This window comes from Merops nubicus, unplaced genomic scaffold, assembly GCF_000691845.1.
Source record: "Merops nubicus isolate BGI_N331 unplaced genomic scaffold, ASM69184v1 scaffold14554, whole genome shotgun sequence".
In the NCBI taxonomy this organism is placed as follows: domain Eukaryota; kingdom Metazoa; phylum Chordata; class Aves; order Coraciiformes; family Meropidae; genus Merops; species Merops nubicus.
The window spans coordinates 1-16,092 of record NW_008606456.1 but is presented as its reverse complement, the minus strand read 5'-3'; the positions used below and the strand labels follow the sequence as shown (position 1 = coordinate 16,092).

At 42.4% G+C, this 16,092-nt stretch overlaps 1 protein-coding gene across 1 annotated transcript in view; it reads right to left on the bottom strand.

The window, feature by feature from the left end:
- The window catches only part of NDRG1 (N-myc downstream regulated 1), a 25,441-nt gene extending 22,799 nt beyond the window's left edge, over positions 1-2,642 (bottom strand). Inside the window, exon 1 of the mRNA XM_008939655.1 lies at positions 2,566-2,642. Within this exon, the coding sequence (XP_008937903.1) occupies positions 2,566-2,628 (63 nt within the window). The 5' untranslated portion in view covers positions 2,629-2,642. The remainder of the gene's footprint in view (positions 1-2,565) is intronic.
- Positions 2,643-16,092: the final 13,450 nt, after the last annotated feature.

The following is a 16,092-nucleotide window of genomic DNA, read 5'->3' as shown; positions in this document are numbered from 1 at the left end:
GTTCAGCAGCTGAGAGCTCTGTCCCATTCCATCAACCAACAAAAGTTCTCTTGCTTAACAGCAAAATTCATCCAAGAGCTTTTACCCCAAACTTCAAGGGAAACATGAAAGAGATAAAATACTAGATTACACACCAGCAAAATAAAGCATAACAGCTGGTGGATCTTCAGTCTCCATCACATCACTGGAAAGCTGGAGCAGTAAAACACTGAACTTCTCTCCATGGGACAGCCAACAGCCCACCTCAGCCCTGCCCAGGATGGACAGCTGTTCAAGTATGCACTGAGCACCTGCAGCTCAGTTAAGCAGTCATAACTGGGATTTGGTTACATGGTGTGGAAGGTGGGAAGGATTTTATCCTAGCCAAAATTACGCCTTGTTATGTTTGAGAGGCTGGCTGGACATGGAAAGGTCAGTTCCAAGCCATTGTTATTACTGACAAGCTCCTATGCTTGTTGAGGATCTTCACCAGGAAAGGAGTAAGGTGACATCCTCCCCACCTCCAACAGTCTAAGAGACTTAAGGCTTCAAAGGAAGAAGTGCCTTACAGTCACCTTCTTTTAATAAAAGACAAGGAAGAAGTCAAACTTGTATTCCCACTGGAAGGTAGAAAACAGAGGACAAACCAGCCAAGTAAACACTTCTTACACTGCAGAGTATGACAGAGAAGCCAAAGCTTGAAAAAAAGTACTGAGATAAAAAGCAAAGCTTAGGATCCTGGAAAGGAGGTCACTCAGTCCCAGAAGCCCAGGATAAATTAAGGATGGAAGATGTCAGAAGCAATACAGCTGCTGTCTTGGGCAATATCATCTCAGATGTTGGACCTCAAAGCACTGCAGTCCAACCTGTAATTATGACAGGACTCTAGAGCTGTGATCTTTAGGCAGCTCAGCAGTGTCTTGACATACAAAGGGCTAAAGAGTTGACTTGCTTGTGGTAGTCATTTTACATACTCTTGGCTTTAGACATGTTGGTTTTAATCTTGGTATACTGTTGGTCTCAAGCCCTTTTAAACTTAACTAGTTTCATACACTGTTGCTCCAGTGGGGTGTATTGCTGAAAGAAAGAAGTGTATATGGTGTCTACATAGAGAGCAAGTAACACAAGGCTCATCACAGCTCAGGAATGAAGACTCAGCTGTAGAAGAAATCTAAGCACAGCAAGCCATGATGCAACATCAAAGTGCATCACCACTCAACACCAGCTCCACTGTTAACTTTAGTATGTGCTGAGTGTCCTTCAGGGCAACCTTTCCCACTCTCTCAAAATACATAAATAAAGCAGCTTCCCTCATCTATGTTAAGAATGGCCACAGAAGAAATCAAACTTCTATACTAGCTTCCCCACACAGGCAAAACTTAAGGTAATGTTGTTAAAAAAAAGCTATATGCTTTTATTATCAAGATTCCAAATTTTTCATGCTACAGAACCTCAGGAAGTTACAGTGTTGTAATATATTTCTGAACTTTGAAGCTAAGGCCTTTCAGTACTCATGGGACTTGTGCTTAGTGTCTCCTTTGCTTTATTACTACTGAACAATATTGGCATTAAAAAGGGATCTTACTTTCTGAAAAGTTTGAGTGCTGCATTCACTGGTATCCAAACAAGCTCTGCTTTCATGCAGTGTCCTTGGCAAGGGAGCTGTGTTTAAAAAGTTTCTCTAGCTATTTCACTGCAGTTGAAAGTGGAAATGATTTTCTGAAGTGTTTACACAAAAGCAGTTGGGAATACACAAAGCAGCAGATAGAGCAATGAATACTGATAGCTTAGAAAGCCAGAAAAAAAAAATCATACATACATCATTGTCAAGAATTATAATCATTGAAAAAAGAAAAATTGTAGTTTTGGTTCAAGAAAAAAAGCTGAGAGGTTCCTTCATATATTACAGTGAGTTACTTGCCATGAACATTGAAACAGAATATTGCTAACACTGAAGATTCAGACATCCACTAAACTCAGTGGCTTCATTTAAAAAAAAAGATGCAAAAACAAATGGAAAGAAGTACAAGAAGTACAAAAAAAAGCTAGGATGTTTCTGTACTGCAACCTCAGAGGAAAGGCTGGAGCTTGAGCACACCCAGCCAGCTGCAGACCTGGTCACAACTCAGTGCAGCCAGAGAGGACTTGATGAGGCACAGTCGTACCTCCAGACTCAAGTGTGCCCAAAGGAAGAGTAAAGGCTCTCTGTGCCTCCCTGAACGGCAGCTGACAGAGCATAGTCTGTATCCTTACACTCAGAAATCTATAGGTATAGATGGATGCACAAGAAGTTGCTCAATTGGCATCATTCAAAACAGCTAAAGACACCCAGAGCTGTCATTCAGAAAAGAAAAAATGTCACCACCAGATTAGCACAAAAGATTAAAACCACATTTCAAGAAGGTGTAAATGAAGTTTCAGTTTTGCATCATTAAAAAAAAAAAAAATATCAAAGCACTCATTCCATATCCATTTTCTCTTACTTGTTCCTTCCATACGTTATGTTCTTAGATTTCTAAAATATGTGCAGTTCCAACAGCATCCCTGAAATAAAACACAAGCTCTAAAAAGCTGTAAAATAATTACCTCTTCCTTCTCCACTAGAGGTTTCACCTCTGCAAGGTGAGCATCCTGGAACTCTGTTGACATGGTCAGTAGCTGATATCTGCAAAGGTAAAAAAAAAAAAAAAGATGTTCTCAGTTTGCATCAGAGATGAAATACAGGAACAAATAAAGATCCTGCTCCATGGAACCCCCCTACCAGTGACCCACTGTCTCGGGTTATAGTTTAAAAGACTTTGCAGGCAAGTTATGAACCTCTTGTAAAATGCCTCCCTGGTTTATTTATATACACACGCCTGCAGGACACCAGATTAAAAAAATATTAGGGCTGCAAGATCAAACAAAAGTTTGGCAGTTTCAAAACAGGCAATGCTGAAGGAAACAGGGCAGGGACCAGTACAGAGGGAGTTATGGAAACTGATTTCACACGTGGAAGGAGGCATAGCTAAATCCACACAACCACCTTTTGAAATTAGCTTGAATATTTGTTTCTGAATGTTATTTTTTTATAATTAGGCTTCCTCTCTATCCCCCAGATCTTTACTGTAAGAAAGCCAGACACTCAGCATCACTTTACTCTCAGATCAATGTGCTCTGCTCCTTGGGGCAGATCTTTCCTTGATCTGAACAAAGAGTACCAAGTAAAGCCAAGTGGACCCCAAGAAGGTGCACATAATGCTATTTTCACAGCTGTCAAAGTAAGGAACAAGACTGCTGTGTCCTGCTCTAGGAAAGGACCAGCTCTGCCCTTGTCTGCAGAAAGCTCAGCTGGGAGCACGACATGGCTGAACCCCAGAGGAGGTGACTGCAGAGGCAGATGGAGCAGCAGGTTGTGTTGCAAGTGCAGGGCAACAGGCAGCTCAGTCCAGTGACCGTATCAGTCCCAGCTGGGAGGTAAAAGGGACAGCATGTTTTCATTCTCTTGACAAAGATAAGGTGGCAGAGGGTTGTTCCCTGCAAAGCTCTGATGAATGGCCAGAAACAGTTCTCAAAAGAGATACCAGAAATGTTTTAACATCAAGATGACAAATACAAAAAGTCAAAGTATGTTTGTTACATATCCTCAGGTGGCCTGCAGAAATGCACATTGTGAGGTCTGGGCATTTCTGGACAAAACTGGTCATTTATTAACTACAGAACTATAACAAATCAATTATTTACTTTTTCAGAAAAGTTTAGAACTGTCTCAAGTGAAGCGTATGCATCAATGTACTCATAGCAAACCAAAAGGCTGAAACATGTTTAGGAATTATAGACTTGGTGGAACTGCAAAGATTTTAATTATTAACAGTTTTCCTGAAGATAAGCATAAACTTACAGAAAAAAAAAATTAAATCAATTCTTTAAACCATGGCTTTCCACCTCCCAACTTAAATCTGATTTAAACCAATCAACCCTGCCTACATAAACGACCTGGTGCTCAAGAAGGGCTGTGAAGCCCACAGAAGTATTGAGGAACTGGCAGTGACAACACCATCATTTTTACTCTGCTCTATGGGTTAACTCAAGGCACTTTTCCCTGGGCAAGGATGCTCTAATGAGAAAATCTGCAAGACAGCTGAATGATGCAGGAAGCTACAAACTGGTACACATAGCTTAAGAAAGTTAACACTGAAAAAATGCTGGTGTTCACATGCATGCACACAGTTTCAGATTTTAGGAAGCTTTATTGCTAGCTATGCAAATTTATTAAAGAATTAGACTGGAGATTTTAATTTTAGAGAAATGCTTCATGAATATTTAAGCTCACCACCTGAGGCATGGTGACAGGAACAAAAGTGACCCCGTTGTCACTAATTTGTAATCCAAATTTACAAGGAGGTACCAGAGATCCTTAAATGGTCAGAGTAGTCCAGAGTTGACTCCCTGGCAGTCACTCTGACTGACCCTTTTTCTCCAGGTTTTCCGGTAAGCTTGGCCTGTTACAGATTTTAATCTTAAAGAACAAGCGAACAAGTTTGTCAAAATTTTACATTGACAAATAACAAATTGGCAAATGACATTTTAGAAATAGTGTGACATAGTTTTGGAATTACAGACATCTGTGTAATCTGCCATTCTACACAGTGAGCAACTGTGCATGGCAGAGAGGAGAAACAAATGCTGCTGCAGTATTTGCAAGTCAAAAATATTTACATGCAATTGCACCTAACTAAATTGGTTTTATTTTTTCATTTATTTTTTTTTTTGCAATTCAGAAAATTCTGTTAAGACAGAAATAGCACCTTACTGTTGCACCTAATTTTGCAATAGGGGCTAAGAGTGCAAGAGATTTTTCCATGTTTTGCCTATAGGGAAGAAAGAAGGCAGGTCCCCTGCAGTTTTCCAGTAAGAAGCGGCTTGGTGAACAAAGCCACAGCTAGTGTTTGTGGAATAAAGTTGTTTACATGGGATAGTTTCAGATTTTCAGGGACTCAGAGCATTGACTACAAATGACCACAGCAACTGTGCCAAAACGAACAAGATGGATGACTTTTATAGCCTTTAAAAACAATCCTGTTTTCATAATAGTTCAAAGTTGTTGCTCTATGTTTCTGAAAGAACCAGCACTAGGAAGTGCTGACCAGCAGATTACACGACTGCCCTAGATCTGATCAACAGAAGCCCAACATGTACAGGTTCTTAATTTGGAAAGATAACAGATCTAGGAACCACGTAATGTTTTCAGATCAGGCATTTCCAAGCTCTGGGTTTTCCTTCTCTTCTCTTTTCATCAGGAATACATGAACATTCCTACTAAGAACCAACCTTGTGATAAGGCAGCACAACGACATGCTATTTGTTCACAAGAGCTGGCAAACAAAGCCCTGCTATCTAGCAGCCCTGTAAAAAAACATCTTTTCCAAAGAGAAAGATGCTGGGGAAGTGGTTTTGTACCACCCGTGTTCAGCACAAATTTTATCATCTCTAAATAGGTGCTTTGTGCTCCCCCCTTATGTGACAGGGTGGCTCAAAGCTAATGTAACTGCCTAACTCCCCTACATAGATAACCATACAAGCATTCCTTTATACACATTTCAAAGCACTTGCCTCACTGAAGTCTTCAAAAGACAAAGTTCATTTGTATCTGCAAGCAGCAGGGTAAAGTTGCCAGCTTGGAGAAAAACAAGTTTTTTTTCACTGAACTTGGCCAATTCAGCCTGCTAAGAGGTCCCAAGCTCTCCTATCTGGGACAAGCCACCTCCACCCAGCGGACATCCAACCACCCTGCACCCAGGTATTGGTTACAAATGCTGCTCAGAGGATTAAGGTTTAAAACAATCATACTTCTAAGAAAAAAGCAAAGGGTTAAGGCACCTGTGAAGCTGGAAAAGTACTTTAAAACTGGTCACACATCTACCTTTGCCAACGAGCTGGAAAGGCATCAAACCAGTCTTTAGGAAGTGAGGGAGGCACAAGGAAGGGTGAAGTCACCTGTGCAATACTATGTCATTAATTTCATTCAAAGGGGATTTTCTGTACTAGTTCCAGCCCAAACCCACTGGAGCAAGGGTCATAGGCATGGCCAGTAGCTGAGGGACGATTTTAATGAGCCTGATGATTTTGCTCTTAAGGGTTCAGAATATATCCCTTGTTCTTCTGCATTATTGCTGGAGCCTTGTTTTGGTAGCAGGGGGTACAGGACAGATGTGCAGCCTGGTGTTGCACAACAGAGATCCCAACAGAGGGGCTAAGAGGCCACACATCAGCCCATCCATCCTCAGACACCAGCAACGTTGCAATCATAAGTACCAAACATCAGGTAATCCTACTATACCTGACCAAATTCATTCCAACCACAGAAGAGAAACAAATTCAAAGATCCCTCATTTCAAGCTTTCTTCTTCTGAAGGCACACGTGTGGTTGTCCTAGTTTGTGCCACAGGGTGCATTATCAAGCATGACAGTCAAGTCCATGAAGGGCTGCGGGACTGCTACCAGTACTTCTAGGTTTACCTCTGCCCTCATACCCAACTGTTTTTTATTTACATGCTATCATGGAAAACAAAGAACAGGAAGAGACTCCTGCCCAAGCATTTCATAGAGAAAACAATTTCCTCAAAACAGCTTGTTTAAACACCGGCAGCAGAGATTATTCTTCTTTGAGTACTGATCTACAGAAGGGTAACCTCACCAGAGCAGCCTGATGGCATTTCATCTTTGCAGGCTGAGCAAGCAGGAGGGGCAACAATCATTTTACACAGGAGATTAAATATTCATGAGCATCTAATGGCAAAGAGGGGCAAGGCCACTGATATTGAGAGTCCCAGCTCTGGTGGTGTTCTCTTTGGCAAGAGAAGGACCACATGAGGCTTGAGCTCCCAGGACACACATGGGAGGTGTTTCCAAGCCAGACACATCACTCTGAAATTTATCCCTTGAAAGCCAAAATTTATCCCTTCAGAGCTTGGCCACCAAAGCTGGTAAGGACAGAGGTGGCCATCTGAGGCTTTGTGCATCAAAGCACTATTAAAGCAGCAGGGGCGAGGCAAGAATGGAGGGAGCTAAGATGCCCCCACAGGCCAGGCTGGATGAGGCTCTGGGCAGCCTGATCTAGTGGGAGGTGTCCCTGCTCATGGCAGAGGGGTTGGAACTGGGGGATCCTTGTGGTCCCTTCCAACCCTGACAGATTCTGAACTGTTTTAGCAGAGGACTTTAGAGCCCTAATGGCTCAATGGTTGGACTTTATGATCTTGGAGGTCCCTTCCAACCTAAAGGATTCTATGATTCTATGATTAGCAAAGGTCCCTATCAGTTCTAGGACAGAAAAATAACCAAGCAGCTCAGGCCTCTGACAATGAAGCAAGGAAAGTTACTGTGATGCTCAAACAACCTTTGAGCCTTACACAGTCAATTAGACCTCTTCCAGTCATTAACAGTAAATGTGTTCAACTGGCCCTTAAATAAAAAAGGGTTACTGTAAACTGGAGAGCAGTTTGAAAAAGCTTGTCTGCACTGGGCAGAGACAAGTGGCCATCCCTTAGTGGCACCCAAGTATGGCTATGGCACACAGCACATGCTCTCGTTAAGGGCAGTTTACATTTCAGAGTTTTTTTAATAACTTGACAACTCTAACCTTCCTGTTTGTGATTCATTTGAAAATTACACATTTTCCAAGCATCCAAAACAGTTCATTTGCAAGTATCTGTCCACACTATGCCCTGTTTAAGCTACTCTTTGTAACAGGCACTGGTGTCACGAGGTCCTTTGTGCACTGAGTTACTGATTTTCTCCGACAGTTCCACACAATAAATCAAGGAAGATGTTTTATAGCAGTTCCTCCCCTTTACAAAACAGGGATGATTTTTGACAGTTAAGTAGCACCGGACTGAACAGTTTGACCAGCAAGTGTCAAAAGTTGAAGACACTCTGCTTGAGACCCTCTGGATCTCCTTAGCCTCTGGTTATACACAGTTATCTCAATTTGCAACTACAAATTAATAACCTGGCACGAGGGAAGCTGGGAAGCACAACCCTTAAATAACCTAAAGTTTCAAATCATAAAAGATCAGCAATAGAAGCATTAAATTAAAATATATCAGGGAACTGAAACAACTATGCTGCCTGGTGGCCTCCAGTTCACAGATGTCCTGTGAAATGTCCTCACTCAGCCCTCTTCAAGCACAGTACACTGCCAATACTCAGTTTAAGCATTTTTTTTGTTTGTTTTCTAACCAATTTGCTCTCATTTGCCTTCAAGTCCCTTTGTGAACTACCCTACCAGCATGCTTTAGTGAAGGCTCTATATGACAGTAAGAACTGGCATATGGGGGGAGGGAGCAGGATTTTAGGAGCATAATGTAGTGTAACAGTGATTTTCAAAGCCAAAACCAAAAAGTGCTTAGACTTTATACTATAACTTTAAGCTTAAAAATTACTATGTGCTAAACAATCTTATTAGGAAATCTAAATATTTTAGCCAAGACCAAGTGCAGGTCCATGGCACCTCCTGCATCCAGGCTTGCCTGTTATGAAGACAAGATCTCCAGGCTCATCTCCAGTCCTTTTGTTGTGGCTGATTTTTGCTTTTGCAACTGGCACCAGTGCCTGTACAGACACAGAGCTGTTCAGCTTTGGGACCAGACACTGCCTTACAAAGTGCCAACTCGTCAGAGCAGGGACTGGTTACTCTTCACATGCCTGATACACTCTGGCAGCTGCACATAGCTAGTAGCATCAAAACAAAGCGAGCTGGAAGCAGCCCTCCTGTCTACTCTGCTGATGTTGAGCAAGAGAACTGTTGCAATGTAGTTTGCACAATCCTCTCGCTGTGGGATCCAGTGTGGAATGTTCCTTGGAAAGCTCAGGGTCCTCCCATGTTTCACAGGAACAGAAACTGGCTGTGGGAAGGGCTGGTGTGCTAGCCAAAGGGCATGCCTGCTGTCTTCATCTTCCCTATGCTGGACACCCCTGTTGTCCCACCCCAGTGTAACAAGCAGCTATTCTATTCCTAACAGGCAGGGAAATTTAGAGCTTGCAATGCCTTAGGGCTTTTTTTCCTGTTGTAGCAACCCCTACTACTACCTACACTATATCATAACTCCATGAGAGACAGATAAACCCTAATGAAGTTCCCCAAAATTAAGGTTTCTTCAGCATCTAGCACCTGAATCTGCTGCTGGTAATGCCTCTGTGAAAAGCGGTTATCTCCAATAATATTAAGTTTACTTAAAGAGATTAAAAATACTAGTGACTCTCGGGACTTTCTGGCTATGAGGAGTGGAGTCATCTCAAGCTCCCCTCTCAAGCAGCCACCGCTCACTGCTGAGGTGGCTGTAAAAAGTCCTTGCAGAGCATGCTAGTGCAGGGTGGAGGCAAGGGAACCCAAGACTTCCATTAAGGAATCCTACATCTGAGTGGCAGCCTAAGCTTATTTGGAAATACATTATGCCCATTTATACTGGTGCAAATATTGTTCTTTAGCTCTGAACAACTTCAGGCTGTGGGTGGCAGCACCACAGAGCAAAGAGCACTCAGGGTGTTTTGGTTGTGAAGGAAAAAAATCTATCTCCTTCCACTGCCCCAGCACCTTCCCAACATCCTTCTATGCATCCATCCCACTCCTTCAACTGGCTGCAAACAGATCTTAAAGATTAAAGGCAGTGCATTGGTACAGAACCTGATGCCTGCCTTGCAGTCAGGTGCTAGGCTGGGCTTTGAGGGCAGATTAAATACTGCAAGGATGCATCAGGCATTTCATGATATGGAAGAGACAGCTTCTGCCACAAAGATTGCAGTCTAAACAGACAAGAAACAAGCTATTGTTCCTGCAGCTCATCAGTGTCAGGCCACGCTCCCCTCCCCCTCCTATTCTCAATTTGCCATGCTTTAATAGTTCATAGCTCCTGCCCAGCTGCAACTGCTTCAAAAAGTGGGTGGTTCTGTGCAAATTAAAGGCAAAAACATACTGAAATTATTCCAGAAGGGACAGGCTCATAGTATACTCAGAGATGAGGAATGTTACCTGGCTCTCTCGGTTGCACCCTTGCAAACATACAGTGGTTTCTTTTAATGTTTTGCATTTTCATGTTGATGTTGCAAAGATGAGTACTTACAATACATGACACTTAAGGCCGATGACATATCAATTTAGATTTGTTTATTAGGTCATACTATGTGATTTACAGCTGATGAGTGCACATGCAGCTTGTTCTACCACGTATGAAAACTGCTTGCTCCCTTTATAACACCTGCCAAAGTGTTTGGGCTGAAGTTTTCCATGATGTGTCCAAGGGTTTTTGCTTGGTTTTGTGGGGAGAAGTATGATTTATGGATATTATTTTGTTCCTGTAAGGTCCCAGTCCCCTTTTCTAGAATGAACTTTAGATCTTATTCTAGACTTGAACTTCACACAAATGGCCACTGTGTTAACACCACACCTTCCATTCTTCCTAAGAATGTCCCATTATAAAATAACTCATATTTAAGCACTTGCACACTCAGAACTAGATTTGGATAACAGTCTTCCATTGTCTGCAAGCCTCAGCACCTAGACACACAATATGTTCTTCCTAAGGGCTGAGCACACTCCTGCCTGTGTCACAACAGGTGGGACTGGAGAGTGCGTAAGTCAGCACCATCCAGTGCCAGAATTTCTTGTGTCTCAAAATAAGGCCTTTCAAAATCCTTCAAAGTGGGCAAAAAGCAGTCTCTCATCCTCAGCTGACTTCTTTTCAAAACCCTACCCATCCATGCTCCAGATGAGCACCTATTACATCAGGCAGAGAACTTAGAGTAACCATTTTCCAGGCTTTGTTTACAGGAGGAATTGAAGTTATGCATGCCCAGGTTTTTAAGATAAGATTGGGGTTTTAGACATAACTTCATAAAATTCAGCACGTTTCACATGAAGGGAAAAAAAGTTATGCTCTTAAATTGAACCATCTACGAAGAATAGTATTTTTGAGTTTGCCATAATGTAAAGAGTCATCATAAAACTCCAGTGCATCCACTTCACAGACTAGTCACATAATCCAGTATGTCACAACTTTGTCCAGGAATACAAATGCAACTTAAAATTTAGCAGGGGTGTTATGTACAATACATACAAAAATACATTTAGAGTACTCTAGAACTGTAGCTGTAGGAAAATGATGTCATTAGTTTGTCAGGGTGCACATGAGCTTCCTGAAGGAAGCAACCCAAAAACCCACAGCAACAGTAATCCTTCCTTCCTCTAAGAGTACACTTCCCATCTGGATGTCTGCTTACTGTGCTCACAAAGAGGTTCCTTTAAAAGTTCTATTCTACTTTCCTGATTACTTTTCCATTATACCTTACACCTACTGAGAAACACATGTGGGGGTGTGTATATATATAAAATATATCACCACTCTTTTGCTGTGAACACCAGTGCCTCCACCTACAGAATCTTCATCAGGGGCATCACACAATGATCCTTTTACTTAGTTTTCATTTCCTAAAAACACTGGAATTTCTTTAAGAAGTCAAGCTGTGAGAGTGATGAAATGGCAAGAACAGATAAAACCCATACACACAAAAACCAGAGGACTGTTTAAAGCACATGGAAAAATTTGTTTTAGAGTCAGTGAAGTTTTCATGCTGTACTAGATCCTAAGGTTTGCTCTTTCTATTAATTTTTTACATCATCCATACAGTGCTAGCAGACTGGCCTTACACATCCATGGTAGAAAATAAGCTAGAAGAGCTATACTTTTGAAGCTATACTTAGTTCAGACGGGAAGCAGTCAGCTAAAAGCTTCAAAAGGTAGTGAATATCCAGTTTTAAAAACAGAGCTTGAAAAGGAAGAACTGCATTGACCAACTTCCAGCTACCCAGAGAAGAAAATCTGACTGACAGATGAAAAAGATATATTAAAATGGCAACAATTAACTGAAAGGAAGTAGCACAAAACAAAAAAAAAAAAAAAATAGGAAACATGACTAGCCACACAACATGAGAACAGTAAAACTGACATACATCCTGCTTCCTACAAACAGATACAGCTGTGGAAAATTTCCTCAGCACAGGCAGTCCAGCTGTGCATCAGCAAGCACATTGTGATGCATCTCTGCATGGAGAACACCCCATGTGACAATAAACCACTAGGCATTATCTAAAGACAACACTCTCATGCCTGTTAGGAAATGGAACAGTATGATCCTGTAGCAGCCCTCAGCTAAAAGTAAACTCCTCTCCCTCATCACCCAGCACAGAGCCTGCACATGACAGTCTGAATATTGGATACCCACAAGTTTCATTTTTTTTCCTCTTGATTCCACATTTGCTGTGCTGGATTAAATGGGAAATAATGGTGCTGATTCTCATGGCTGCTCAGCACTGAGTTTAATTATGTCATAGTAACACTTTCACAATACATGGTTGCTTATCCAGGAGCAGCTTTGGTTGGTGCCTTACTGATGCTCCAACTCCACAGCCAAAGGGCACTAACAATAGGGATTACCTCCTGATGACTGGCCTGCTGAAGTCACCCAGGGCACTGGAAGTGACACAGATAGGAAAAAACCCACCACCACTCGAGAGAAACACCGAGTTCAATAGCCATTATATTCATAGCCATTGATTTCCAAGATGCCTAACCCAGATTTTAGTCATCCATAACAATACACACCATCAAACATGAAAATGAGATTGCCTTACTCTCAGCCTTTTAAACAGCTTCAGAATATTTCCCATGACTTTCCAGTACTAGCAAGTAATTTACTTGCAACTTTGGGACAGAGCTTTTGGCAGATGGCAGAGGGTAACTATTGCTTTCTTGAACTGCTGACTGATGGAGATCCACTCCCCATGGAACAGTCCAGGAAAGCTCTTCACTGAGAAGGCTGCAGGAGCAGCACCACCAATTGTTAGGTAAACAAAAATTTACACCTAAAAGCTGATGCTAAAGGGCAGTCTACATACAGTGTAATTTAGCAAGCCTGTGACAACAGTGGAAAATTGCTTCATCAAAAGGGTTGTCAAACACTGGAAGAGCCTGCCCAAGGGAGTGCTTGTGTCACTATCCCTGGAGGTACATAAAAGAGTGTAGATGTGGTGCTTAGGGACATGGTTTAGTGGTGGACTTGGTAATGCTGGGTTAACAGTTGGACTCTATGATCTTAAAGGTCTTTTCCAACCTAAACAATTCTGATTCTATGACAGAGTGGTCTCTCCAGTGCTTCCACATGAGATTTCTAGGTGCTGTGACACAATGGGGAAGCTAGATGTAAACAATCAGCTGGAAATCATGCTTTGTCTCAAGAATCAGCATTTCATCCCTATTAATATCAAGCAGTTGCATATCTTGGTTTTTGGAAGGTCTTCCTTTCAAGTGGTCAAAGCAGAGCAACTAGAGAAAGTTGCTCTTGCTGCATACTGCTGAGACTGAACTGATTCAGGCCACTGGTTCCCAAGGCTGGACCCTCCCCTGACAGCAAACGGGCTTCTGCTGCCTTATGCTTCCAGATGTGCACATGATGTCAACATTGCTGATCCATGACAATTAGAATTTGTGTTTTTTGAGAGTTTCACAGTTTCTAGTTGTCCTCATTCTAAAGAGCTCCAAGCCAGTTTTACCTCTTCTGTATTTTTTTCCACTCTCTGTATTTTGAGACAATAAGAGCAGGAAATGTTTCATTACGTATATGTGACACATTTTGTGCAACAGATTCTCAGGCTCTAGAGGTTAAGTGAAGAAACAGCATTTTCTATGGGAAGTTGAAAGTTTGCCAAGACCCCTTAAGCTGGCCATGCAAAGTTGTATGTTGCACTTCAGTCAAACTAATTAATCACTTAGGTTTAAAAATCCGTATCAAAGAATTTTTTCTCACAAGAGTTCACTGCTAATTCCACCTGAACTACAGCAGCAAATTACTCAACTGCCTTATAACTGTTTTTAGGGAGTAGGCTCCCATGACAAAGGGTTTCCCAAGATGCAGTGTAATCTCCCCATGAACAGTCATAGTGCAAAATGGAATCTTCAAAGAGCAAAGTATCTCCCACCAGAGTAAAGAAAATTGGGGAATCCTGCCGGTTTTACCAAGCATTCATAGACTCGATCCAGCTGATCATCACAGTTTTAGCATTCCTTTTTATTTTGACAAGAACAAAAAAGCCATTGTGCAGTGCAGGAAGAGAAAAACTTGGGCTCTGGTTTTTGGTGGTGCAGATGCTGGTTCCCAAACATAGGCAGGTGCATGTGGCAGCCCTCCCTCAGCAGTGGGTGACATCGGCTACTGCTGAATTCTGTGGACACCTGACACTTTGACATCTCTGTTCTGCTGACACCCTGAGTAAAGTGGCCAATGAATGTAGGGAATCAGTAAATTTTTCTTCCCAAGGGAAACAAATGAAAATCCCAGTTTGTCAAGACCTCCTAGACCCCTTTCCACCCACTTTACAGAGTGCACATTCTCGAGGGGGTGAGGTCATCTCTCAGCTCACTGATGGTAGAAATTTTGATTCCAAGTTTTCAGAGTTGAAATTGAGCTTGTTTAATTACCTACTGAACTGCATTGCAAGAAGCTCAAAATTCAGAAGCCCCCTCCAGTTCCCTGAACTGTTATGCCATGGAATCTGTTCAGTTTATACTGGAAACTATTAGGTACAGAAACCATACACACCCTAAGTAGCATCTCATTACTACATTAAAACCTGTTTTCCCTGTATTTGTGTTTTCCATGTCAAAACACACAACAGGTCCTCCTGAACACATTCATGCATTATTCTTCTCCAAAGGCACAAAGCTTATTAGTACTCTGCGAACTGTACACACCTTTAAGGAACACTTCATTTCTGCTACACCTACTCCTGAGTTTCACCATGTCATCCACAGTCATTAAATTCTTGCTGTGCACAGGACATTGTACAGCATTAGCTGCCTGCTGTTTACTCAAGTACTTGTGATAAAACCAAAGCAATTCTATGTCAAACTATGTTAGACTCCGGTTAAAAGAGCACAACATTTTAAAAAAACATGTTCCCATAGTCAAGTTCAAAGTGCACCAGCTTCAGTTCTGGCTGAAGTCCTGATGTAAGCTATACCTGTAACAGCCAAGACTAAAATCAGCAAGGCAGGCTTCTCACATGTTTACCTCCACCATTTGATCATTCCTGTTTACAGACCATTTCCACCACTTGCCCCGAGTGGTGAATTTTTCAGCAGATGAGCATCTTGGACACACAGACACAAAAAGCTGACAAAAACCCAGAGGAAGTTAGAAGCAGGGCAACACCTCGCAGAGAATCTGGACAGAAAGCTCCAGGTTGTCTTTGACATCTTCCATGCCACTACAGCTGCATTTTCAAGGTTCAAAATACAGTTACTACTTAAATAGGCAAGTGAGGAGAAAAACACCCATGTAACATAGTTGGTAAATACTTTTATCTGAAAGCTTAAAGTAAGCCCTGTTCTGTGGATAGGGTGCAAAACTGGGCCCTGTGGTCTTTATAAAACAGTGGGCAAAACCATGAGTACTGCCAGTTTTCTAGTGTTTCACAGTAAACACAATGGAAACTTAACCAAAACATCCGCCTTAGCAGAAGTGAAACCACTTATTTCATCAGACCCAGTACGTGGCTGTGCCTCCACTGCAATCGCTACGGTGAAGTGCTCTGAACCTGAGCAGTGCCTGGAAGCACAGGTGGCCAACTCCACCTATCACCACATCTGAAGGCAATCACCCCGCTGAAACAACTGACCAGGAAAGGCTGCACGCCAGTCCAGTCTGTCCTCTGCTCCAAATCCAAGGCAGAGCTGGGAGAGCAGAGAGACGCAAGCAACAAGAGCTAGAAGTCAACTTCTGTAGGAAGAGGACGTGCCTTCGTTCCACAGCTGCTTTCTAGCCCTGGCCCCTCCTGTTTCCAGGGAGCCTGGACCGGGGCAGCAGCATCCAGCAGCTGCCCCCACCACCAAGAGCCGCAATACACACAGTCACCACCCCAAGAGCCGCCCGCTCCTCCGGCGGCGGAACCCTGCTTGGAAGGAGGGGGGAAAGGGATTTATCGATGAGAAAGACGAGCAGGGATGCGGGTGGATGGCTAGGTGGGCGGACGGATTTTAAAAATGGATAGGTAGGTGGGTAGACAGAAAGCCCGACCCTTACCTG